Genomic DNA, 24,485 nt, shown 5'->3' with positions numbered 1-24,485 from the left:
CTTTTCCCTGCAGCAGTGCAGGGCAGCAGACCAGGATGTAGGCGATGCGGAGCAGCCGAGCCATGGTCTCCGTGGTGACAGACTGAGCGTCGCCGCCTCCTTATAAACCTGCAAACCTGCTGAGTCACCGTGACCTTCATCCATCCTCTTCCTCTTCCCCGTCCTCGTCTGTTCATCGCGGTGGAACTGGGAGTCCTCCACCGCCACTCAGGAGGCGGCCAGCGAGCCGTGGAGCCCTCTGATTGGACGAGAGGGTCTCTGAAACACAGGTGTGACGTCTGTTATTCTCATTCCTGCACACTGAAGCTAAAACACTCACACCTGAGGACCAGGGGCCGCATTACAGAAAACGTTCTATTTTAAGATACAAAAGGAAATCCTAACTAACTTTAGGAATCATATCTTAGTTTAGGAAATGTATTCATTGATTTATTGAGTTTTTGGACATTTGACTTAGAAAAACAGTACAACAAGGCACATAACATAAAACAGAAAGGAGACCAAGGATCAAATGTAGTAGCTGTAGTACCTGTACATCCAGAGCTCATCAGCGTATGTATTTTTACCGGAAACTGAGGAACTTTAACATCAACCCCACTTTTGTGAGAATAATTTATTCCTGCTTTATTGAGTCTGTTTTAACCTTCTGTTTTATCTGCTGGTTTGGTTCTCAACAACTAGAGAGTATCGTTTGGACATGTGGCAAGATTGCAGGCATCAACTTCCCCACTCTCTCCCACATCTACTCCAATAGAGTGGAAAAGAAGGCCCAATCCATTGTAGCTCACCCTAGCCCCCCCCCCCTTGTCCTGCCAGTTTAAGCTACTTCCCTCAGGCTGTAGGTACTCTATGTTCAGATGCAGGTCCAATAGACTCAGAAACTCTTTTATCTTACTTGATTTAACTTGTCAAGCCTATGTTTTGTTGTGTAACTTATCTTTTCTAAAGCTACGTTTTTACTTAGTTCCGACCATATAGGCTTTTGTGGATCATCTCCCATAATCTAAAATCTGAATACAAAATAACAAGCGAAATTACTTTTCTCTGGAAAATTCCAGGTCCTATCCCCTGACCAATCGGCTATCCTAACCTTAACCACTCGAGGTTCAATGCCTGACCCCAACCAATCGAGCTGCTTCGTAGGGCGGGACTTGCCTAGAAGTTACGTGGGATCCAGAAAAGCCTAAATGGTCGGAACAATGGGATGTCGGAGCAGAGGGTTTATATTTTCAAAACAAAGGGACGTCGGATTAGTGGGCTGTAGGACCAAAGGGAATTTTTCAGGTTATTGCAGCCAAGTCTCATAGCAGTTCGTGAAATGGTCACGTTATTGAATCTATTGATTAATGTACTGAACACGTTAATGTCGTTATTTTCGTGTGGTGAGCACGAATTTTCAAAGTTTTCAAGTAACAAAGTACAAATACTTCGTTACCTTATTTAAGTAGAAATTTTTTGGTATCTATAATTACTTTTTACTTCTACTCCTTAAATTTTCACGCGATTATCTGTACTTCCTACTCCTTACTTTTTAAAAATAGCCTTGTTACTCCTATATAGACAACCATAAGGGTAATTGTTACTAAACCTGCCCTGCACCAATTTTCTTATACAGTTTTGTTATCCTACATCCATTGCTCTCACAGATTCCTGCAGCTAAGCTTGGATGTACATTTACATTCCAATAAAAGCTATTGATAACATGCCTCTAAAGTTTGACTTTATTGCACCATTACAATACTTATAGGCAACTAGTCATCACATATTCCGCTCCATGAAACACATGTTAAGGCTCAGTAGTACACATATATGGTTCTTTAATGTATTTGCATTGTACTAAAATTCGTTCATTTTCAATAGGCATAAATGCGGCTGAAACAGGTGCATCCCAAATTTTTCAACATTAACTTTTTAACATAACATTATAGTCATTATGGCATTTAGAATTTTTTTTTTGTGGAGGTCGGGTAGTGCACTATAGGCCCCTGTGGGGTGGGCTAAGCTTTTGTCCTTAATGGCATTTTTTCTCCCTTACATTACTTTTACTTTTATACTTTAAGTAGTTTTGAAAACAGTACTTTTACACTTTTACTTGAGTAAAAAGCTTGAGTTGATACTTTAACTTCTACAGAAGTCTTTTTAAGGCCTATTATCTATACTTCTACCTGAGTAATGAATGGGAATACTTTTGACACCTCTGCGAATTTTAATGTAATGTATTTCAATGGGAAGCATATTTCGTGATCACAGGGGGGTGGATGGGTCAAACAACACAGGACTTTCACCCCAGAGACTGGGGATGGCGTCCCGTGTGTTGCAGTTCTTTTCCACATTATTCTCTTCCTAACCACAACCGTCCCGTCACAACTACAGAACAGAAGTGATAAACTGCACAATTTACCCAAATAGTGAACGCAATAACTGCAGTATGTTTGTGTTAAACAAGCAATTTGGATCAGCTTATTGTAATTATTACGTCACCCTCCACCAGGAGCGTTTATTGGTCCGGTGAGGCGCAGTGCATTCTGGTAGTTGTAGGTTTTCAACCTTCTGAGTTCAAGAGAATATCAAAGATTCTTACATCGGTTTTCTCTGGTCATGTTGCACTAATTTAAAACGTGTTTGTGCCATTTGACTGCATAGACAGCCCAGTCTTATATGAAAAAAGACCTTTCTACAGTAGCAGATGAATACTTCTTTAAGACTAATAGCAGGTTATAAATATACTTAGAAAGAAAATGAGGAACTAAGATAATAACCACAAACGCATTTAATGCTCCGTCTCAGTTCTACAGTCAGTCAGTGTCTTTGTCATCGCTGCTGCAGGTTCAACATTAGAACAATTCAAACATTAAATCAACTCGTTAAAAAAGAAAGGATGGCAGTTTGGGACAGAAAGATTTCCTGTTGCTTCACGTTACTGCTCGCTGGTAAGACATGGACTTTATTTACGTTACGTTAATATCTTTAATGATGTTTTTGTCAGTTAGTTTTTCACATCAAACTGATAAACTCTAGAAACATTTATGCTTCTGAAGTTGCAGCTCTGAATCTGTTTTATTATTTTCTAGTTTTGTTTTCTGTTTTAGCAGCTGAGGCCCATTTTCTTTAGTACGGCTGGGTTAAAATAATCAATCTCTGATTAAAATTGATCTTTGTTTGAGTGATCTGTTATTGATTAATACAATCCTGAAATCTTTGAATCTCTTTGAATATCTGCCTTTTCACCAAGAATGAAACTAGTTCTTTTGGTGTCTAAACTTAACTTTTAAAATCTGTTTGTTGTTACCCCCCTTAATTTATCGTTTTAGGGTTAGTCAAATTTGACCGGACAGTTTTAACTGGTCTTATTTTAACATAAATGCCAATAAAAATGACAAAAAGTATTTTTAATAGAATATTTATTGTAAAAGAACCTTATTAGAACATTAACATCTACAACGTGTGTTTGTGTGTGTGTGGGTGGGTGGGTGTTTCTGTGTGTGCGTGCATCTGTCTGTTTGTGGGTGTGTGGGTGTGTGTGTTTCTGTGTGTGCGTGCATGCATTTGTGTGCGAACAGTGGTAGTTCACATGCAGAAGTGCCAACATGACAACATGAACTTTGTGTGTGTGTGTGTGTGTGTGTGTGTGTGTGTGTGTGTGTGTGTGTGTGTGTGTGTGTGTGTGTGTGTGTGTGTGTGTGTGTGTGTGTGTGGTGTACATGTGTGTGTATGTATGTCTGTTGTGTGTGTGTGTGTGTGTGTGTGTGTGTGTGTGTGTGTGTGTGTGTGTGTGTGTGTGTGTGTGTGTGAGTGTACGTGTGTGTGTATGTATGTCTGTGTGTGTATGTGTGTGTGTGTGTGTGTGTGTGTGTGTTTCTGTATGTGCGTGCATGCATGTGTGTGCGAACATTGGTGGTTCACATGCACAAGTGGCAACATGACAACATGAACTGACAATGACATGAAGTATGTATGTGTGTGTGTGTGTGTGTGTGTGTGTGTGTGTGTGTGTCAGAGTGGGTGTGTGAACGTTGTGTGCGAACATTGGTGGTTCACACGCACAAATGGCAAATTGCAGTCATGGTGCAGTGTCCCTTGCAAATGGAAACTTTGCACCTGTGAATGGGAACACAAGCACAGGACAGTTGTAGGAGTGTGTGTATGGAGATGTATTTTATCTGCTGGATGAAAATTTTACTCTTTCCCATTCATTTCCTATGGCGGTAATTTTTTACCGTAAACAAAAGAAGTGTGACTAAGTTGAATAAATCACTAAAAATTCAAAGAAAGTAGTCACAATGAATGTTATGTGTTCAAATTTTGACCGGAAAAGTGGTAGAAGGTTAACTTCCGACAACACCTCGGATAAACATGAAGGAGCTGCACTTTCATATGAGTCTTTGTAGTTTTGCTTATTTAAAGCTAATGTACTTGCACTTACTACTTGTTGTCTGGCGTTTGCACCTTCAGGGTTGAAAGCACTTTATTGGAAGTCGCTTTGGATAAAAGCGTCAGCTAAATGGCATGTAATGTAATGTAACTGTCGCTCACTTTTTGTCGGCTGAATTCAAATGTTAATTTGTCAGAAAGATGGATATTTTCATAGTTTGCCATGGTGTAGTTGTATAATTGTTTTATGGTCTCTCTCCTAGCTGGCTGTAGTCAACAGTTTCACTGTATCGTGTCGACGACTGCTGTAGTTTGTCAATGACTGTCATGTTAGTGCTGTTCAGTAAAAAGTCCTTTGAACTAACTTTTTGGGGGTCAGTTCTTAATGTAAACATTAACCTGGTAAATAACTTCTCTGAGAATATCTTTTACATTTAAGCTAAACTGGTATTGTATCTGAAATTTACCTAACCTGATTGATATTGAATCGAAAGTGTTATCAAATCGGGAATCATCTGCGATACCCAGCCCTATTTTGATTAGTTTTCACATCAAAGCATTTTCACTAAATCAAGTTCCTTTATTCCTAAACTCACTGTGTTGTTGTTCCAGGTGCTCTAGGTCAAAGAGTGAACTATCCAGGTCGTGTTTGTGGTGTGAAAGGATCGACCATCACCCTCCCCTGCTCCTTCACACCACTGAAGTCTGTCTATGATAATGGAAGAGAAGTTTTGGTCGAGGTCGTCAGAGTCGTCTGGTGCAAGAGCCATGAAACCTGTTTCGGAGACTCCGTCTGTGTACAACAGCGAATCAAACAACAACGACCCTCGTTACAGATACCTGGGAGACAAGAAGGGAGACTGCACTTTACAGATCTCAGATCTACAGGATGAAGACGACGCAACTTTTTGCTTCAGAGTGGAAACTAATGATGTCAGAGGATCTTTTACTGGCCCAGCAGGAGTGAGAGTCACAGCCGCTGGTAAGAGCATCCTATGGTAATAACAATAATATCAATAACTTAACCCTGTTAAATTGTAAGAGATGGATGTTTTCATAGTTTACCATGGTGTAGTTGTATAGTTGTTTTATGGTCTCTCTCCTCTCTGGCTGTAGTCGACAGTTTCACTGTATCGTGTCGGCGACTGCTGTAGTCTGTCAATCACTGTCATGTTAGTGCTGTTCACTAAAAAGTTCTTTAACAGGGTTCATACACATTTTTACCATTACATTTCCTTTCCTTTCCAAAGCTATATGGTTTGATACAAAATAAACATGGTGCTTAGCTCGTTTAGCATAGCTAGCTAGCGCCGCCTCTCTCATGTTCGAAATGTTGAACATTTTATGACATAGTAGTCCACATTTTGCACACCCTGAGTCCTGGTCTTTCTCAAGCCATGTCTTGTATTTGACTAAGTGAAGCCATACATTGTTAAAACGGCATTTTCCTGGCATTGTGCTAATTTACAAAATCAACTCACGTTACCCAACGCAGAGAACAACATAACGACAGGTGACGAGATATTAAAATATTGTTGAACCAATATAGATTTTTATCAGTTAATCTTAACTGAACCAAACTCTATTATACAGGAATTTGTGAAGAAAATGTCCATGCCTTTTCCAAAACTTTCTGTTTTTATTTTTGCTAAACTTCTCCAGGCCGGGAAATTGCTATTTTAAATTTTTCATGGCCGTACAAATCCTGCTTTAAACAAACTTTTTAGGGGTTAGTTCTTAATGTAAACACTAACTTGTTCAATGCGTTTTCTGTAAATCTTTTTAAAATCCAAGCTAAACTGATATTGGAACAAATATTTCTCAAACCTGATTGATATTGAATTAAAAATGTTATCAAATCGGGGCCTTGTGAATTCTGAATTGAATTTGGTAAAACCTTTGGTGATAACCAGCCATATTTATTAGTTTTCACATCAAAGCATTCACTCTAAATCAAGATGCTTTATTCCTAATCTCTCTGTGTTGTTCTTCCAGGAGCTCTGGGTCAATGTGTGAACTATCCAGATCCTGTTTGGGGTGTGAAAGGATCGACCATCACCCTCCCCTGCTCCTTCACACCACCGAAGTCTGTCATTGATAATGGAAGAGAAGTTGTGATCGAGATCAACAGAGTCGTCTGGTGCAAGAGCCCTCACATCTGTCTGACAGGCACTCCGTCTGTGTACGACAGCGAATCAAACAACAACGACCCTCGTTACAGATACCTGGGAGACAAGAAGGGAGACTGCACTTTACAGATCTCAGATTTACAGGAGAAAGATGACGCAACTTTTGTCTTCAGAGTGGAAACTAGTGATCACAGAGCAACTTTTACTGACAAATCAGGAGTGAGAGTCAGAGTCATAGGTAAGAGCATCCTATAATAATGCTATCAAACACAAAAATGGAAACACAATGATTGTCCGATTTAGCAGAAAACCAGTAGAAAAGTTTTTTATCCACTTAGTTTTTTTTGGCTTAACTCTGGAGCTTTTTACATAATGTTGACCCGTTCTACCAAAACACATTTAGGGACGTCGGAATTTTGAGAATCCAACAAACGATTCAGTTTTTACAGCTTCTTTCTAGGGGGTCATTTCTTAAAGGTGCAATATGTAATATATTTACTGTATTTAATCAAAAAAATAGCACGTGTCATCAGATATAAAAAAATATGATAACTTGAATACTATGTTTTCTGACAACAATGCTAAAGCCAGGATTTTCTCCTTTGAAATGTTATAACCGTCAACATAGCAGCATCTAGCAACTCCGCTGCTCTGGGGAGTAATGTCTGGCAATGCGAGACTAGCATCAAGCTAACATTGACATTGTGTGACGTTGGGTTTAGTGTTCTCAACTGGCACCTCCCGTGAACTTCGACGCTGGGGAGGAGAGGCCGAGGGAGACGAGTCTTTTCAGTATTTGAATTTGAACAGCAGTAACCATTTTAAACGCTAGCTGTCAGTATTACATATTGGACATTCAGTGTAAACATTAACTTGGTAAATACGTTCTCTGAGAATCTCTTTAACATCCAAGCTAAACTGGTATTATATCTGACATTTTCCTAACCTGATTGATATAGACTCGAAAGCATTCGCTCTAAATCAAGTTTGTTTATTCCTAATCTCACTGTGTTGTTGTACTAGGTGCTCTGGGTCTAAGTGTGAACTATCCAGATCCTGTTTGTGGTGTGGTAGGATCGACCGTCACCCTCCCCTGCTCCTTCAACACACTGAAGTCTGTCGTTGATGATGCAGGAGAAGTTTTGATCGAGGTCATCAGAGACGTTTGGTGCAACAACCATGAATTCTGTCATCTTACCACTCTGTCTGTGTACGACAGCAAATCAAACAAAAACGACCCTCGTTACAGATACCTGGGAGACAAGAAGGGAGACTGCACTTTACAGATCTCAGATTTACAGGAGAAAGACGACGCAACTTTTCATTTCAGAGTGGAAACTAATGATCCCAGAGCAACTTTTACTGGCCAACCAGGAATGAGAGTCACAGTCGCTGGTAAGAGCATCTAAAATGACATTTTTTAAGATTATATTAAGTGAGAATTTGCAGTAGCTGTTGTTTATAGTAAAACATTGTAATGCACTTCGGGCTAAATTTGCTCAAAACTATGTACTGAATGTAATAAAGGACATTCATTATGCACTTTTATTTTATTTTACATATTTCCTTTAGATGGTGATCAGATGAAGATAAGAAGCTCCAGAGATGACGGAGAGTTTAAAAGAGGAGAAGAAGTCACACTGAACTGTTCTGCTGCAAGCTGCACTATCCACCAACTGGAGGTCAGCTGGTTCAGAGATGGCCACGCCCTCTCAGAGTCTGGCCCCGTCCTCCATCTCAGCAATCTGACTGCAAAGGATTCTGGGAACTACACCTGTGGTTTGAAGAGGAACAACCGCACCCTCTCCGTGCCGTACAGCCTGCATGTGGGAGCAGAAGAGGAAGGTTTGTTTGATCAGTTTTCTATTTGTAGGAAATAAATATTTAAACTTAAATAGAGTTGTGAAGAACTCTATTACTGAGGATGTCAATGATCAATCATGTCCTTGAGGCCTGTAAGCAGGTCTGTAGTCAACACCACCTTTGTCGAGTCCAAGACAAGTCCAACAACAGGACTAGTCAAGACCAAGTCAAAACCAAGTCCAAAGAGGTTCGAGTCTGAGTCAAGTCCGAGTCCAGGACAGAAACGTTGTCCCACAGGTTTCCAAAATTGTTGCTTTGCAGAATGTGCAGTCTGCCCTGTGTTTCTTTTTAAGCGCAGTGCTGAGAAATTCCTGGGGATTTCTATAACCAAATTTGATTATGGCAGAATTGGCGGACATCTTCGTTTGTTACAGTGTGTGTGAATCAATGAAAATGAATGGCAATAACGTTAGCAGGGCACGCAGATGCAGGGCGTGGGAAGATAATCTAGTGTGTGATTGGTTATCAGGTGGCCAGTGTTTCACTTTCCCTCCAATATTATTATAAACATAATAAAGACACCTGGACTCGATCGAGACCAAAAGCCATATTTGGCAAGACCAGTGGCAGAGACCGAGACAAGTCCAAATCCCAGCGAGTCCGAGACCATAGAAAAACCGCCTTGAGTCCGGACTCAAGTCCAAGACCGGACTCGAGTACTACATCCCTGCCTGTGAGTCCTATAATTAATGAATTCAAGTATCAAAAGAGAGAAGTCGTTTCCGTCCGTGTTTTGACAGACACACCAGGGGCGAAGTTGAAAACCGAAATCAGCCAAACAGTAAAGTTTATACAGGCCAAGTCTAGCCCTCACTAACATCCACACTGCCGACATGTTTGCAACATTCATAAAGCGTGCGCACCTCTCAGTCTACACTGGATGATATTTGATCGTGTCATCAAAAACATAATTACTGGGTCAAATGTATTTGGCCTTTTCATTCATTCGGCCAAACACCGAAAGAGTTTTTTTTGTTGCTATTCTGGCCGAAAATGTCAGTAGCCGGACGTTCGGTGCATTACTAGTCTACAGTCCAACAGCTATCTGTCTCTCTCTTTCTCTCTCTCTCTCTCTCTCTTTCTCTCTCTCTACCTCCCGGCCCTAGTAGATCTTCCTGATGTTTAATGTCTACAGTCCAACAGCTTTCTGATCTGTTTCACATGAACAAATGCCTTTTTACCCACTGCTGGCTGTTAGCAGGTTATAAATATACTTCTTAGAAAGAAAAGGAGGAACTAAGATAATAACCACAAACACATTAAATGCTTCTGACATGTGGCTTTGACTTACATCTGAACATTTAGCCCACTTTCTAGAAAATAACGAGATATACATGTATCGTCTATCACCATTCAGCCGAAAAATACTGCAATGTGATTTTTTTGGTCCATATCGCCCGGCCCTAGTAGATCTTCCTGATGTTTAATGTAGAGTCCAACAGCTTTCACTCTCTCTCCTTCTCTGTCTCTCTCCTCTCTCTCTCTCTCTCTCTCTCTCTCTCTCTCTCTCTCTCTCTCTCTCTCTCTCTCTCTCTCTCTCTCTCTCTCCCCTTCTCTCTCTCTCTACCTCCCAGCCCTAGTAGATCTTCCTGATGTTTAATGTAGAGTCAACAGCTTTCCCTCTCTCCTTCTCTGTCTCTCCTCCTCTCTCTCTCTCTCTCTCTCTCTCTCTCTCTCTCTCTCTCTCTCTCTCTCTCTCTCTCTCTCTCTCTCTCTCTCTCTCTCTCCCCTTCTCTCTCTCTCTACCTCCCAGCCCTAGTAGATCTTCCTGATGTTTAATGTCTCCAGTCTAACAGTCCTTTCTGATCTGTTTCACAGGAACTAAAGTCTTTGACCCACTGCTGGCTGTTCGGCTGCTTCTCTTCACTCTGCACACTGTTCTCATCGTCATAGTAACGGCCATCATCATCAAAAGGTCACTTTCTAATCAGCCTGCTGATTCATGTTCCTGACTTTCAAATCAGTCTGCTGAGTCATGTTCATGTTGCATTTTATTAAACTGATCTATTATGTGGCTCTACTGCGTTTGATTTTCTATTGTGAAATTGTATTTTATTTCAATGAAATTTTTTGTACTTGAGTTTGTGTCAGTTACATTTTTGAGTAAAGTAATATGTTAGATTCTACTCTAACTATTACATCCGTCTTTACAGGACGTGCATTCGCAAGAAAGCAAACGTGACTGTGCAGGTGAGTCACTGAACATCCTGTTGTGTTATTTTTAAACACTTTATATTTAATATTTAATCTTCATGTCTTTATGGAGGGTCTCTTTTTTTGTTTTTTTATTGTGACATTGTTCATATTACAGTCATACAATTAACATATCAAAATTGACACAATATATATATATATATTTTTTTCCTCTTTTCCCCGTCCACTCCCCCCCTCCCTTCCCCTCCTTTACACCCAGTGGTAAAGAAAAAAATAAATAAATAAATAAAAGGAAAAACAAAAATAAATAATTAAAGGAAGTATATGTGCGTCTATACCCACTCATACATACCTACTCACATATATATATACATACATACACTCCCAGACGTACATCATATATGCACCCATATATTCATATGTACCCACGCTTATGCAAGACTACTTACATCCCTATGCATGTTTACATACAGACATCCAAATTTCCATATGGGTGCATCATATGTCACAGAGATTACGTCCATCGTCTAATTACACAAGTCCAAATCCATGCTTGGTTTTTGTTTTTCAATGCATTTGGTTAGCATATGCGGACCATCTCTTCTTGAATAAGTTCATTTTACCTCTCATCTTATGCGTTATCATTTCATTTTCATACAAGTTTTCTACCACCTCAATCCATTTATCTAACCTGGGTGGATCAGTTTTTTTCCAATTTCGAGTTATTTGTTTAATGGCAGTAATTCTCAACACCCAGAAGATATAATAATTTTTTTTTTTTCGGCTGTATATCAAGCATGACATTTAATTGTTCAAAAGTAGTATTTTGACCACAGATTTCCTTTATTAATTCCAACACATTAACCCAATATAACTGGATTTTTGAGCATGTATAGAGGACATGAACCAGATCAACTTTACATTCGCCACACTCTCTCCAACAGTATTGTATCTGATTTGTATATTTACCAATTTTTAGGGGTGTTATAAAAAATCTAACCAATAGTTTCCACGTATATTCCTGCCAATAGGGGGACTTTACATAACAGAAAACATTTTTACATGCCTTACTCCACTCCTCTTCAGTCACTGTTATTCCAATATCTTTCTCCCAAGAATTTAAAGTATTATTAATTTGATTATCATTGTTTTTATTTAAAATATTATAAATTTGTCCCGTTACATTTTTAAAGCTTGACTTTTCATAGACCTTCAAGATATGCTCCACTATAGGGCTAAGGTCTTGAAAAGACTGTATGTTTGTTATTATATAGCTCCTTACTTGGAGGTATCTAAAAAAATGGTTACTTGGAAGGTTATAATCCTTAGATACATTTTCAAATGTGTCCACTACGTGGTCTTTAATCATTTTATGGAATCTTGTAAGTCCTTTAGTTTCCCATATCCTGAAAGTCTCATCCATACGATTTGGAGCGAAGTCTGGGTCCTGACTAATTTCCCTCAGGCAAACCGTATCAGTTGATTTTATTTTCATAATTTTACCTAATCTTTTCCAGCTCTTCCATGTATGGTAAATAGAATGATTCAAATGTTTGACCCTTTCTACAGTTTGCCCTGAGAAAATTACCAATTTATTCTCAATAGATTATAGATAGATAGATATGGAGGGTCTCTGAGTTCAGCGCTGCCTTCCATCATTTGCCTTTACAACCTGCGGCTGTTATGAGGAGATAAGATCCACAGAAACAGGAACCTGACTTCTGTCAGACAAACATTTGAAGCCACAGATAAAAACACAAATGTCAAAGTTTCCTCTTTTGGTCATTGTTTCTTCAGCTCTTTTAAAAGACTTGGTGAGAAATGAAGAACAATTGTCTACAACTTCCCCTCCGCTTCTCTCCAATAACTCTTTCTTCTCTTCACATCCATCACAGTTTAGTTAACTTAAACTAAATAAAAACTAAAACCATCAAGAAAAACTAGGAAAAAAGGAGACCGCATGAATTTCTGTCAACTCTACCTGTGATATTGAACTACTGAAACTGAACAAACTAAAACTAACACTCTGAAAACTAACTCAAACTAAATTAAAATGAATAGTCAAAACCATATATATATATATATATATATATATATATATATATATACATATTATAATATAACTATTATAACCTTGCTCTGATATTGACTTAACCAAAACACTAAAAAGCTGAATTGCTCACCAGAAATGAAGTGTATTATGATAATGATTATTATTATATTGACAGAGAGAAAACTCCCTGAGCCAGTAAGCTTAGAGGAGGAGCCCCATGACCTTTCCTCTAGCGCCCCCCTCAGGACCAACTTTAGACTTGTAGCTCCACTACTGAAGGAAGTCTGCAGGACTTGGTCGGCTGCTTCTCTTCTTCTGCTGTTTGAACTCTGCTTTGTGTTTCAGCCTCAAGACTTCGTAGAGGAGCTGTGATGTCCAGAGGAACGAGGCCGGGCTGTCTGATATTATCATCTATAACATATCTGCTCTAATATTACATCACTGGACCTTTATCTCTGATATTATCATCTATAACATATCTGCTCTAATATTACATCACTGGACCTTTATCTCTGATATTATCATCTATAACATATCTGCTCTAATATTACATCACTGGACCTTTATCTCTGATATTATCATCTGTAACACATCTGCGTCTAATATTACATCACTGGACCTTTATCTCTGATATTATCATCTGTAACATATCTGCTCTAATATTACATCACTGGACCTTTATCTCTGATATTATCATCTATAACATATCTGCTACAATATTACATCACTGGACCTTTATCTCTGATATTATAATCTATAACATATCTGCTCTAATATTATATCACTGGACCCTTATCTCTGATATTATCATCTGTAACACATCTGCTCTAATATTACATCACTGGACCTTTATCTCTGATATTATCATCTATAACATATCTGCTCTAATATTACATCACTGGACCTTTATCTCTGATATTATCATCTATAACATATCTGCTCTAATATTACATCACTGGACCTTTATCTCTGATATTATCATCTGTAACATATCTGCTCTAATATTACATCACTGGTCCTTTATCTCTGATATTATCATCTGTAACATATCTGCTCTAATATTACATCACTGGTCCTTTATCTCTGATATTATCATCTGTTACATATCTGCTCTAACATTAATCACTGGTGCTTTTAATCTCTGTTGTTTATATGATTTACAGGACCTCAAACATATCACACACTCGTCACCCCGCCCGTTGCACAGGTCTACATACACACATACATACATGGACACACAAACATGGACACACACACGGACACACGGACACACACACACAGACACACACACACAATGTTTGACAAGTGCTTGTTTTTGCTTCAGTTAGTTTGAATTCTTTAAGAATTTTAAATGTTTCTATCTGATGAAATGATGAAGCCATCAACACATTTGAGGAGCTTTAAAGATTCATCAGTGCATCCTTTTCTACATACTTTAACACCTTTGTATGACATTGTATATTCTATACTAACCACACACACACACACACATACACACGTGCCATTCTGTCCAGCGGGCCTTGCCAGCCAACATAGTCACGTACAGAGCGCAGCCTACACAGTTAGCACATAGCGAAGTAGCTTGTTGTGTATCCCCATTGTCTGTAAACGTTTGAGAGCTAACTGGCTAGCCTAGCCCCGTGGAGCTTGTAACGCAGCCCACTACCGACCTCTTGAGGCTAATTAGTTTTGTGCAGCTCACAGGAGTAGCCATTGTTGTAGTCTTTGGGCTAGACTACATTTCGACATCCCCTCCTCCTCACACTCTCTCACACACATGCACACTCACACAGACACAGACACAGACGTGTCTCTCCCCATTTGTTTGTTCATGCTTTTTTTTTTTATTGTTAAAAAAAAAAATTTTTTAAAAAAAAAAAATTTTTAAAAAAAAATTTTTTTTTTTTTTTTAGGGGGTGTTTTTTTTGTCATTTTGGTGGAGTTATGAATACACGTATTCACACGTAAAAAAACTGTAATAAAGTTATGAATACATGTATTCATAACTTTATTACAGTTTTTTTTCGATTGCTAAACGACAGTGGGCACAACTGGAGTCACATGTGCAAAACTCTAACTACAGTCTGCACAGCAGCAGTTCATGTGGACCAATCTCTAGTTGGTTTCTCATCGCTTGAACACAGTTTTCTAAACTCTACACACTTATCCCATCACTTTAACCACAACGTGCACAACACTGTAGATCTACAGCACTTTGTTCAAATGCTAACACACTGCTGTCAAAACTGTAAACCACACATTCAGAACAGAATAGATTTCAGTCTGGTGCCTATCAAACACTGCTGACTGCAATTTTAGCTGAAAGCCTAAGCAGGTGTCTAGTTTTAGACTAGTTAGTGAACATATATGGTATTTATACAGAGAAAGCTCAGAAAGCCTTTTTTTAATACAAACACCAAATAAGAATGAAACAGTTATACACTGTACCGTTTGAGAGAAACAGGTAAAAGAGCAAAGATACCAACATGTCCAGGTAAGATGTCTGAGGTTATATACACAGCTATAAAAAAAAGTGAAAAACACAATATCTTTACAATAGTAAAACTGTGTTCTTACTGTTTTTCAGAAAGTAATGGAGGTGAAAGCAATAGAAACACCACATTCATTAGTATTTAGAGATGATGCAGACATCCAATGTGATGAAGAGAACTTGCCACATGATGCTGGAGAGAGGCAGGATTAGTCACACTATTCTCTGGTACTGTTACGTACCTTTAGAGACAAAATAGTATATTGAAGCAAACTGCTGATTTTCATTCCTTATTGTTTACCTTACATAAAAATTGGTATATTGCATAAAATCTATATGTTTTTTTTTTAAAGAAACTACTGAGTAGTGTGAAGTCACTTCAGTTGTTCAAACTGTAAAGATGAGAAAGTTTATAATTTCTGTATTGGTGTTTGATGCTAGTGTTGTTACTCTCAGTGTGTGTGTGTGTGTGTGTGTGTGTGTGTGTGTGTGTGTGTGTGTTATCTCAGTGAGGCTAATTGTTCATAGTGTTTGGCAGCACTGAGCCTGTTTTGCAAGTTAAGAGTTGTGTTGCTTTGTGTGAGTTTTGCACGTCACTCCAGTTGTGCCCACTGTCGTTTAGCGATCGAAAAAAAACAGCTGAAGCTTGGTGTGTGTAGCAGGGCGCGCGTGAGTGTGTGTGTGTGTGTGTGTGTGTGTGTGTGTGTGTGTGTGTGTGTGAGTGAGTGTGAGTGTGTGTGTGTGTGTGTGTGTGTGCATGTGTGTGTGTGTCATGTGTTTGTGTGTGTGTCTGTGCGTGTGTGTGTGCATGTGTTTGTGTGTGTGTGGGTGTGTTTGTGTGTAATTGTGTGTGTGTGTGTGTGTGTGTCTGCATTTTGTGTGTGTGCGTGTATGTGCATATGTTTGTGTGTGTGTGTGTGTGTCTGCATTGTGTGTGTGTGTGTGTGTGTGTGTGTGTGTGTGTGTGTGTGTGTGTGTGTGTGTGTGTGTGTGTGTGTGTGTGTGCGCAAAATTGTGACATTGCTGTTTATACCTTTCGCTTAAAATGTTCCTGTTTCTGAGGAACTTTATCTCCTCATCACTTCCCGCAGGTTGTAACAGGAAGTGATGAAAGGCAGCGCTGAACTCGCAGAAACCCTCCATGAAGACATGACGGTACATTCTGACAATCATACGCTTTATTGATTATAAAAACTGAGTGTGAATCTTTTTAAATACAAGAAATATTTTCTTGTCTCCTAGGTATCTGGAACGAGGCTCGTTGTTCTGTGATTCGCTGTCGTACACAGACTTAGCGGTAAACTGACAGGATTCATCAGCGCACCAGACGACTCTGACGCCCTCGATCAAAGGTTCTCCTGCATCATCAACAACAGACTTCAGTGGTGTCAAGGAGCAGGGGAGGGTGACCGTTGATCCTGTCACACCACAAACAGGATCTGGATCTGGACACTTTGACCCAGAGCACCTGGAACAACAACACAGTGTGATTAGGAATAAAGGAACTTGATTTAGAGTGAACGCTTTGATGTGAAAACTAATAAATAGGGCTGGGTATCGCGGATGATTTCCTGATTCAATATCAAGTAAGAGGTTCTCAGAGAAAGTATTCACAAGGTTAATGTTAACATGAATGGTGCTTACCCACTGCTAGTACCAGCTCGAGTCGGCCACTGTGCCACATTCTCCTTTTTCCATTTTTTCCAGATTTCACTACCGGATGTGAGTCGTGAATGCTCAGATTTAAACGGTTTACGGCATAACGTGTCTTACTGAAATCTGTGAAATCCATAAGATAATAAACTTTTATCATTACAAACAATAACAGAAGATGGAAATCATTTTAAAAAACGTTGTAGCTATCTATGATTGTTTGATTGCTAAAGTTAGCTCTAAAACTCCATTCGAGTGACAGCCTTTGTTGTGTTAGATAGCTAACGTTAGCTCAAAACTCCATTCCAGTGACAGCCTTTGTTGTGTTTGATTGCTAACTTGTAGCTAGCAGTGAATCAACTTTGTAATGTAGGTCCATTTTTATTGTATCGACATTACAGAAGTCTCTCGTTAGCAGGTTCTTGGAGGCTACTTGTCGCAAAGTGACGCATGCGCAACTCACATCTGCACACGACTCCTCATGCGTGAGGCGAGCGTGGCTGGTCGTCATAGCGACGCCACAGGAAACTGCCGTGTGCAAACGTGACACACACACAGAACGTGGAAGTTGTGTTGTTTTTGGTTATCTGCATGTGGCTGTTTTGCCAGAAGACACATTTAGTTTCAAAAGAAGCTGGAGGCTGGCTAAACTATTTAAAAATGGCAGGTTTGTTCTGGACACCCCTGTGTGTGTGTGTGTGTGTGTGTGTGTGTGTGTGTGTGTGTGTGTGTGTGTGTGTGTGTGTGTGTGTGTGTGTGTGTGTGTGTGTGTGTGTGTGTGTGTGTGTGTGTGTGTGTGCAGATAGTCCTCTTAAAATATGCGTGCATTCTATGATATGAGTTGCCTAGTGTTCAGCGTTCATGTGATTGTTTTGGATCCTTCAAGAGGGGTCTCAAGACTTATCTGTTGATCTTACACTTAAATAATTCATTCATTCTTAGAGTTATGATTTGTATATTTATGGTATTTTTATTATTTTTCATTATTGATATTTGATATTGTATTGCCATTATTGTTATTATTACTGTTTTGCTTAATATTGGCTTAGCAACTTTAAAAACTGTTTACTGTTAATTTTAACTATTGTAAGATTCATATTTTGTCGCTTCGGACACAAGTGTCTGCTAAATACAATAACCATAACTATGACCCTTCCCAAAAGCTCCTATAAAGCTGAGAGTAGTATATGCCCTGGAAAAGAGCACCAATACAAGAGAAGCTAATTAAGCCATTCAAGGAACACTGATGCTTGTATCAACACTGATTTTATAGATCACACAGACTCTTCAGCTAGCCAACAGGCTAACCACTAGCATTTTCAATGTAGCCTAAGCTTAAACAGTTCGGTTACCTGACAGCCACTAACTTTAACGTTACAGCCAAACTGTTAATTTGCCTACTCCTTACCATGTTGTCATCTACTCTCTCTTCCATCTTTTCCTCACTCTCTCCCATGGCCCTGTCATGGTCACTCTCCTCCTCCTCGGCTTCTTCCCTGTCATGATGTTGTTTCTGCTTCTCTGTATAGCCAGCCACCTCTCCTCCTCCTTCTACTTCAGGTAATGCTGATGTTGAAGCAGCTACTACAGCCCCAAACATGTCAGAAATTTGGCACATTTTGAGGAATCCGCCTGTAGATTCTTAATCTTTTTCTCCTGTAATTTCTCTGCACCTCCCTTGCGCTTCGGTGGTCGTTTGTCCATTTTAACATGGATGCTAAACTTCCAGCATAACTATTACAGCTCGTGTCTCAGGGCCGGGAGGCGTGGCCATAGTGAGATTCTTTATGGGCCGGCCCGGCCAAAAAATAAAAAAGGCCTATTTATATCAGCGATTCGGCCTAAAAGTGCGTCGGCCCACCGGGAAAATGCCCGGTATGCCAGATGGCCAGTCCAGCCCTGTGTGTGTGTGAGCTGCTATCTTCATACACCACAGCCAGGGTTGGGTCTTCTGTCTGGTGCAACTTCCTCTTCATGTTCTCGTAACCTTTAAACAATTCACTTTTATGCCATATAAGGCCTAAACTATTTGTATGACTTAAGCTTAACCTTCTGTGCATCAAGTAATTGTAACCACTTCCTCAATTTGACTGCACACAGCTCTTTTGCAACGAGCACATACACAGATTTTCTGAATAAAATATTCCTACACTCTGCAGACGAATAGCACAAACTTTTCCAAAATTGGTGCAATATGACCAGAGAATACAGAGAAAATAAGCTGTGATATTATCTTTCACTCAGAAGGTAGAAAACCTACAACTACCAGAATGCAGTGCACCTCACCGGACCAATAAACGCTCCCAGTGGAGGGTGACATAAAAATTAAAACAATCTGCCCCAAATTGATCCAAATTACTTACAACACGGACGTACTGCAGTTTTTGCGTTCACTATTTGGGTAAATTGTGGCATAACCAACCCTGGAACTGCTCGCTCTCCTTTTGTCTAGTTGTTACAACAGAGCTTGGCTCTGCTGGTACATGTGATGCTATGAGCTAAATTATTAAGAGCCCAATGGGAAAAAGTGAAATTGCGGCCTACCTGGTTTTACAGCCGATATATTTTACACATGTGGCTGGTGCTGAAATCCCAGTTAAGCTGCATTGTTAGATATGGAATTTGCTCTGACACTCTCTTGCACTATGATACCATTGCAGCTTTCTGCATTTTTTCCACAATGCTCCTTTAATGTAAGCATACAGTGGGCATGTATTTCTCTATTAAGAGGAATGTTACACAACATCAGCCTGATATCTGTATTATGGGAGAGGTGATACATATTGTTGATAATTTCAAGTAGCTGGGCATGATTATTGATTCTAACTTCAGTTTTAAAAAACACATAAAAAAGATATCCAATTGTGTCAGAGCTAGTTTTAGACATATAAGACACCAGTTACCAATGGCCGCAGCTAAAGAGTTTTTGCATTCATAACATAACATGTCATTCAGCTGACACTTTTAGCCAAAGCGACTTACTATTGTTATATATGTCAGAGGTCATACACCTCAAGTAGGGGCTAAGTGTCTTGCTCAAGGATACATTGGTTGATGTATCATAGTGGGATTTGAACCGAGGTCTCCCACACCAAAGGGATGTGTCATATCCACTGTGCAATCACCACCCATGATTCAATGGTCTTATCACATTTATCTTACTGTTCTACAAGCTGGGTCTCCCAGGGCTTCTGTAAGAGGTGACTGTTACACTCAATTTAGGAAGACTAAATTTGGTCAATCAGCTTTTTAATTTACAGCAGCAGAAAAGTGGAACTTAATTCCACTTCATATTAGAGATTGTGCAAGTCTCAGCAGTTTTAAAATGTCCTTAAAGCCTTGGCTGAAGGCAAATCAACTATGTGGTCATTGATCCTTTTACAGTATAACATGGAATGTATATTTTGTATGCTGGGTTATACGTTATGTAATGCTTGTTATATGTTGTGTTTTGATAGTATTGTCTGGATTGTCTTTTTAACTCCCTTGCCCAGGGACCACAGATGTAAATTAGCTATATAGCTAACTCTGGTACAGGGCTTGCAGATGCTCCCCTTATTTTGTTGAAACTTAACGCCAGGGGTCCTTGGCCATGTGTCAGACATTTGACGAGTAGGGAGAGAGACTGTGTTGGGTGGCCACAAATAGCCATTGTTTGTTTTAATTTTAAGAAACAGAAACATTTTACATTCCTTATTTTGTTATAATGTTAAATAACAAAACAAAAACAGTACTATCTAAGTATTATATATATTAGATGTGACATTCGTCATATATGCTTAAAATATATGGAAATGTGTATATCATCAATAAACATTGATTTTGTGATCATTCACTTAAAAAACAAAACAAAAAAACTCTCTGATTTTATTTGGTTCAAAAAATCACAACTGAATCCACCCTTCTGATTGGATCAGGATAATCCTGTTGTTTTTTTGGATCAAATAGATCCCAAACCGAGTTCAGAGTATATACTGTATACACAGTATACACACACACAGACACGGACGCACACACACACACACACACACACACACACACACACACACACACACACACACACACACACACAGACACACACGGACAAACACGGACACGGACACACACACGGACACACACACGAAAACACACACACAAAGAAAGCAAACATGACTGTGCATGTGAGTCACTGAACATCCTGTTGTGTTATTTTTTAACACTTTATATTTAATATTTAACCTTCATATCTTTATGGAGGGTCTCTGCGAGTTCAGCGCTGCCTTTCATCACTTCCTGTTACACCCTGTGGCGGTTATGAGGAGATAAAGTTCCTCAGAAACAGGAACATTTTAAGCGAAAGGTATAAACAGCAATGTCACAATTTTCCACTTTTCATCATTGCTGTTACTTCAGCTCTCTCTCTCTTCATCAACTTCCCCTCCGATTCTCTCCATCAACACATCCCTGATTAGGCCAGATATTAGATTCAATATCTCAGAGGTGTGATTATCCATTAGTCAAGTTCTCTTTATGTATAGCACATTTTAAAACAACAGAAGTTGACCCAAAGGGAAGATAATTAGTTTCTCTCACTCTCATTCTAGAGTCTGAACAGACTCTACCACACACACACACACACACACATGTTAAAATTTTTGGCAAGTGCTTGTTTTTGCTTCAGTTAGTTTCAATTATTTAAGAAGTTTGAAATGTGATGAAATGATGAAGCCATCAACACGTTTGAGGAGCGTTAAAGATTCATCATTTCACTTGTGCATCCTTTCATACATACTTTAACACCTTTGTATGACATTGTATATTCTACACATATTAAGTTCTACAATGTCATGAATGTAATATAAAAACAGTCTCTTTGTAATCTAATAAAAATACTTTTATTTTCAGGAGTTTATTGCTTGTTTCAGGTGAAAAAACTATTTTTTATAAAGTATAAAGAAAGCGTTTGTGCTAATATTTGTCAGTTTTGATTATTATCTGATAGAACTATATTAATCAAATAGTTGTCAAATATGAAAATGTTTATCTAACATCTGAAATAGTTAGCTAACAGCTAACCCCAGTCACCAGGAGAGTGTGGTACAGCCTGACTGTGGACGGTAACTGAGCACTAGACCATTAGCGCTAGCTTCACAGTGGAGCGTTCAGGTCCAGTCAAACAATGCAGCTTAGCTGAGATTTCAGCACCAGCCCAACGTGTAAAATATATCTGCTGTAATGAGCCAGGGTCTGGAAAACCAGGTAGGCCGCAATTTCACCTTTTCCCATTGAGCTTTCAATCTTTTAGCTCATAGCATCACATGTACCAGCAGAGCCAAGCTCTGTTGTAACAACTAGACAAAAGGAGAGTGAGCTTGTCTTTAAGAATTTATATTTTATTTATGAATAAGTCACTCAGAGTGTTATAAATCTGTTGTCTTGTTCAAAGTTTTCATCCCAGCACCTGTAGCCTACATATGGAGTTGTAAACAAACTTTGTGTTCTATATACAGTATATATATAATAGTGCCATGTCAGTTATATAGTGTGGCACTGATTGAGTGCACTTGGCCTGTTCAGCACCATCGCTGTCGCGATCGCTGTCCGTGGTGCTGTCCGTGGTGCTGAAATAATTTTACTAGACTGACAAACTTGTCAAGAAATGTGGCTTTTCTTTGTGTTTCATTTGAAATATAGGCTTACTTGGCTCAACAAGTGACACATTATATTATGTTTATAATATAACTAGTTTTTCCGTCTTTACAGGACGTGTGTTCGCAAGAGAGCCAACGTGACCGTGCAGGTGAGTCACTGACCATCCTGTTCTGTTATTTTTAAACACTTTATATTTACAGTTTTTTTACAATCACTTTGCTAATAATTTCAGAACCGTGACGTCATTTTTCAAAACTCTAGACACAAAACTCAAAAGGGTCATCACTTGTAACACGGACTGTCCAATGTTCAGAACATTGCATCTTACATTCATATCTTTAAATACATCTTGCACTTGCACAATCATTGGTTCAAAAAAGTATTCATCGTTCTTACAATCATTAAATATTGTAGTACTACAATATTTAATGATTATACGAACGATGACCCAGTGAAACTATGGGTAGCTTGTGTGTGGCTGATCTAAAGTAACGTTTCAGTGGGATTTCACCATATATTAGTCTTTTGAACCAATGATTGTGCAAGAGGTGATACATGTCTCATTATGGTACTAGGTGTAAATACATCCCTGTAAAAGTACTGTAGTAGTAGAGAGAATACTACAAACCAATGTGGCACAAGTATATTATACATTTATATATATATATATATATATATATATATATATATATATATATATATATATATATATATATATATATATATATATATACTGTATATATTTATTTAACCTTTATTTATCACATTCACACAGCTACACATTCATACCTGGAAGCTGCCCAGTACAACCACAGTCTGACCTGCAGCCACTGAGCAGTATATAGCATATATATATATATATATATATATATATATATATATATATAGCAATACTAACAAACTAAAATTAACAAACACTCAGAAAACTAACTCAAACTATTATACTATATATATTATACTATAACTGTTATGCCCTTGCTCTGATAGTGACTCACCCTAAACACTAAAAAGCTGAATTGCTCACCAGAAATGAAGAGTATTGTGATAATGATTATTATTATTATTATTATTATTATTATTATTATTATTATTATTATTATATCGACACAGAGAAACATCCCTGAGCCAGTAAGCTTAGAGGGGGATCCCCATGACCTTTCCTCTAGCGCCCCCCTCAGGACAGACTTTAGACTTGTAGCTCCACTACTGAAGGAAGTCTGCAGGACTTGGAGCCACTGTGGCTGTCGGCTGCTTCTCTTCTTCTGCTGTTTGAACTCTGCTTTGTGTTTCAGCCTCCAGACGCCGTAGAGGAGCTGAGACGTCCAGAGGAACGAGGCCGGGCTGTCTGATATTATCATCTGTAACATATCTGCTCTAATATTACATCACTGGACCTTTATCTCTGATATTATCATCTGTAACATATCTGCTCTAATATTACATCACTGGACCTTTATCTCTGATATTATCATCTGTAACATATCTGCTCTAATATTACATCACTGGACCTTTATCTCTGATATTATCAGCACCATCGCTGTCCATCAGCTGTCGCTGTCCATGGTGCTGAAACATTTTTAATTGACTGACAAACTTGTCAAAAAATTTGTCTTATCTTTGTTTTTTATTTGACATATAGGCTTACTTGGCTCAACAAGTGACACATCATAACATATGCATCTTGGCCTGTTCAGTTAGCCTAGAAATCTAGACCACCCTAGTGGCAGCAAATGTAATTTGCAGCCAGGGTCGTCTAGCAACTCTGCGAGCTGGAAAAAACAAACTCTAGTCAGGCCAATCACATCGTGTATTGCGTCGGTGGGCGGGGCTTAACATAATGACGGCAGAGTTGTGACGGTTCCGTGTGAATTCCCTGCTACTTGAAAACAAAGAAGATAGCTGTCTTTGGAATCTGCTTTGGCCGCGACTCTGGAAGACTTGGAGTTCAGCTTTTCTTTGAGAAAAGAACAAAGAACGGCACTGAAGTCATTCTTGAAAAAGGAAGATGTGTTCGGAGTTTAAAGTTGAATCTATCAACTAGCGTTGCTCTGGTTGGTTGGAGCGCTATCCTATTGTGTGCAGAGAGAATTTGAAACAACCGTTTGTCAGGCTAGTGTTCAGCACCATCGCTGTCCATGGT

At 39.0% G+C, this 24,485-nt stretch overlaps 2 protein-coding genes and 1 long non-coding RNA gene across 3 annotated transcripts in view; 2 read left to right on the top strand and 1 right to left on the bottom strand.

Moving 5' to 3' along the window:
- tg (thyroglobulin) overlaps positions 1-64 on the bottom strand; it is a 50,365-nt gene extending 50,301 nt beyond the window's left edge. Inside the window, 1 exon segment of the mRNA XM_039806199.1 lies at positions 1-64. This exon segment is cut by the window's left edge and continues 6 nt beyond it. Coding sequence (XP_039662133.1) covers positions 1-64 — 64 coding nt within the window.
- A 2,814-nt stretch (positions 65-2,878) lies between these two features.
- Positions 2,879-8,667, top strand: LOC120562485. The gene is made up of 5 exons (XM_039806198.1): positions 2,879-2,930; positions 4,984-5,166; positions 6,541-6,738; positions 8,073-8,345; positions 8,657-8,667. Exons 1-5 carry the CDS (start codon positions 2,879-2,881, stop codon positions 8,665-8,667), a joined length of 717 nt encoding a protein of 238 aa, XP_039662132.1.
- Positions 8,668-10,192: 1,525 nt separating this feature from the next.
- On the top strand, positions 10,193-23,841 carry LOC120563027. Its single transcript, XR_005639893.1, has 3 exons — positions 10,193-10,278; positions 10,517-10,553; positions 23,638-23,841. It is a non-coding gene; the product is annotated as an uncharacterized LOC120563027 (long non-coding RNA).
- The last annotated feature ends 644 nt before the right edge of the window (positions 23,842-24,485 follow it).

Source organism: Perca fluviatilis, chromosome 7 (assembly GCF_010015445.1).
Source record: "Perca fluviatilis chromosome 7, GENO_Pfluv_1.0, whole genome shotgun sequence".
Classification (NCBI taxonomy): domain Eukaryota; kingdom Metazoa; phylum Chordata; class Actinopteri; order Perciformes; family Percidae; genus Perca; species Perca fluviatilis.
Note: the sequence above shows the minus strand (reverse complement) of the source record. Positions and strands in the feature narration are given on the sequence as shown.

Coding starts and splice junctions, on each gene's coding strand:
- LOC120562485 (XM_039806198.1), top strand. CDS start 2,879: ATGGCAGTTTGGGACAGAAAGATTTCCTGTTGCTTCACGTTACTGCTC. Junction 2,931..4,983: donor CTTCACGTTACTGCTCGCTG/GTAAGACATGGA, acceptor TTGTTGTTCCAG/GTGCTCTAGGTCAAAGAGTG. Junction 5,167..6,540: donor CTGTTTCGGAGACTCCGTCT/GTGTACAACAGC, acceptor TCTGTCTGACAG/GCACTCCGTCTGTGTACGAC.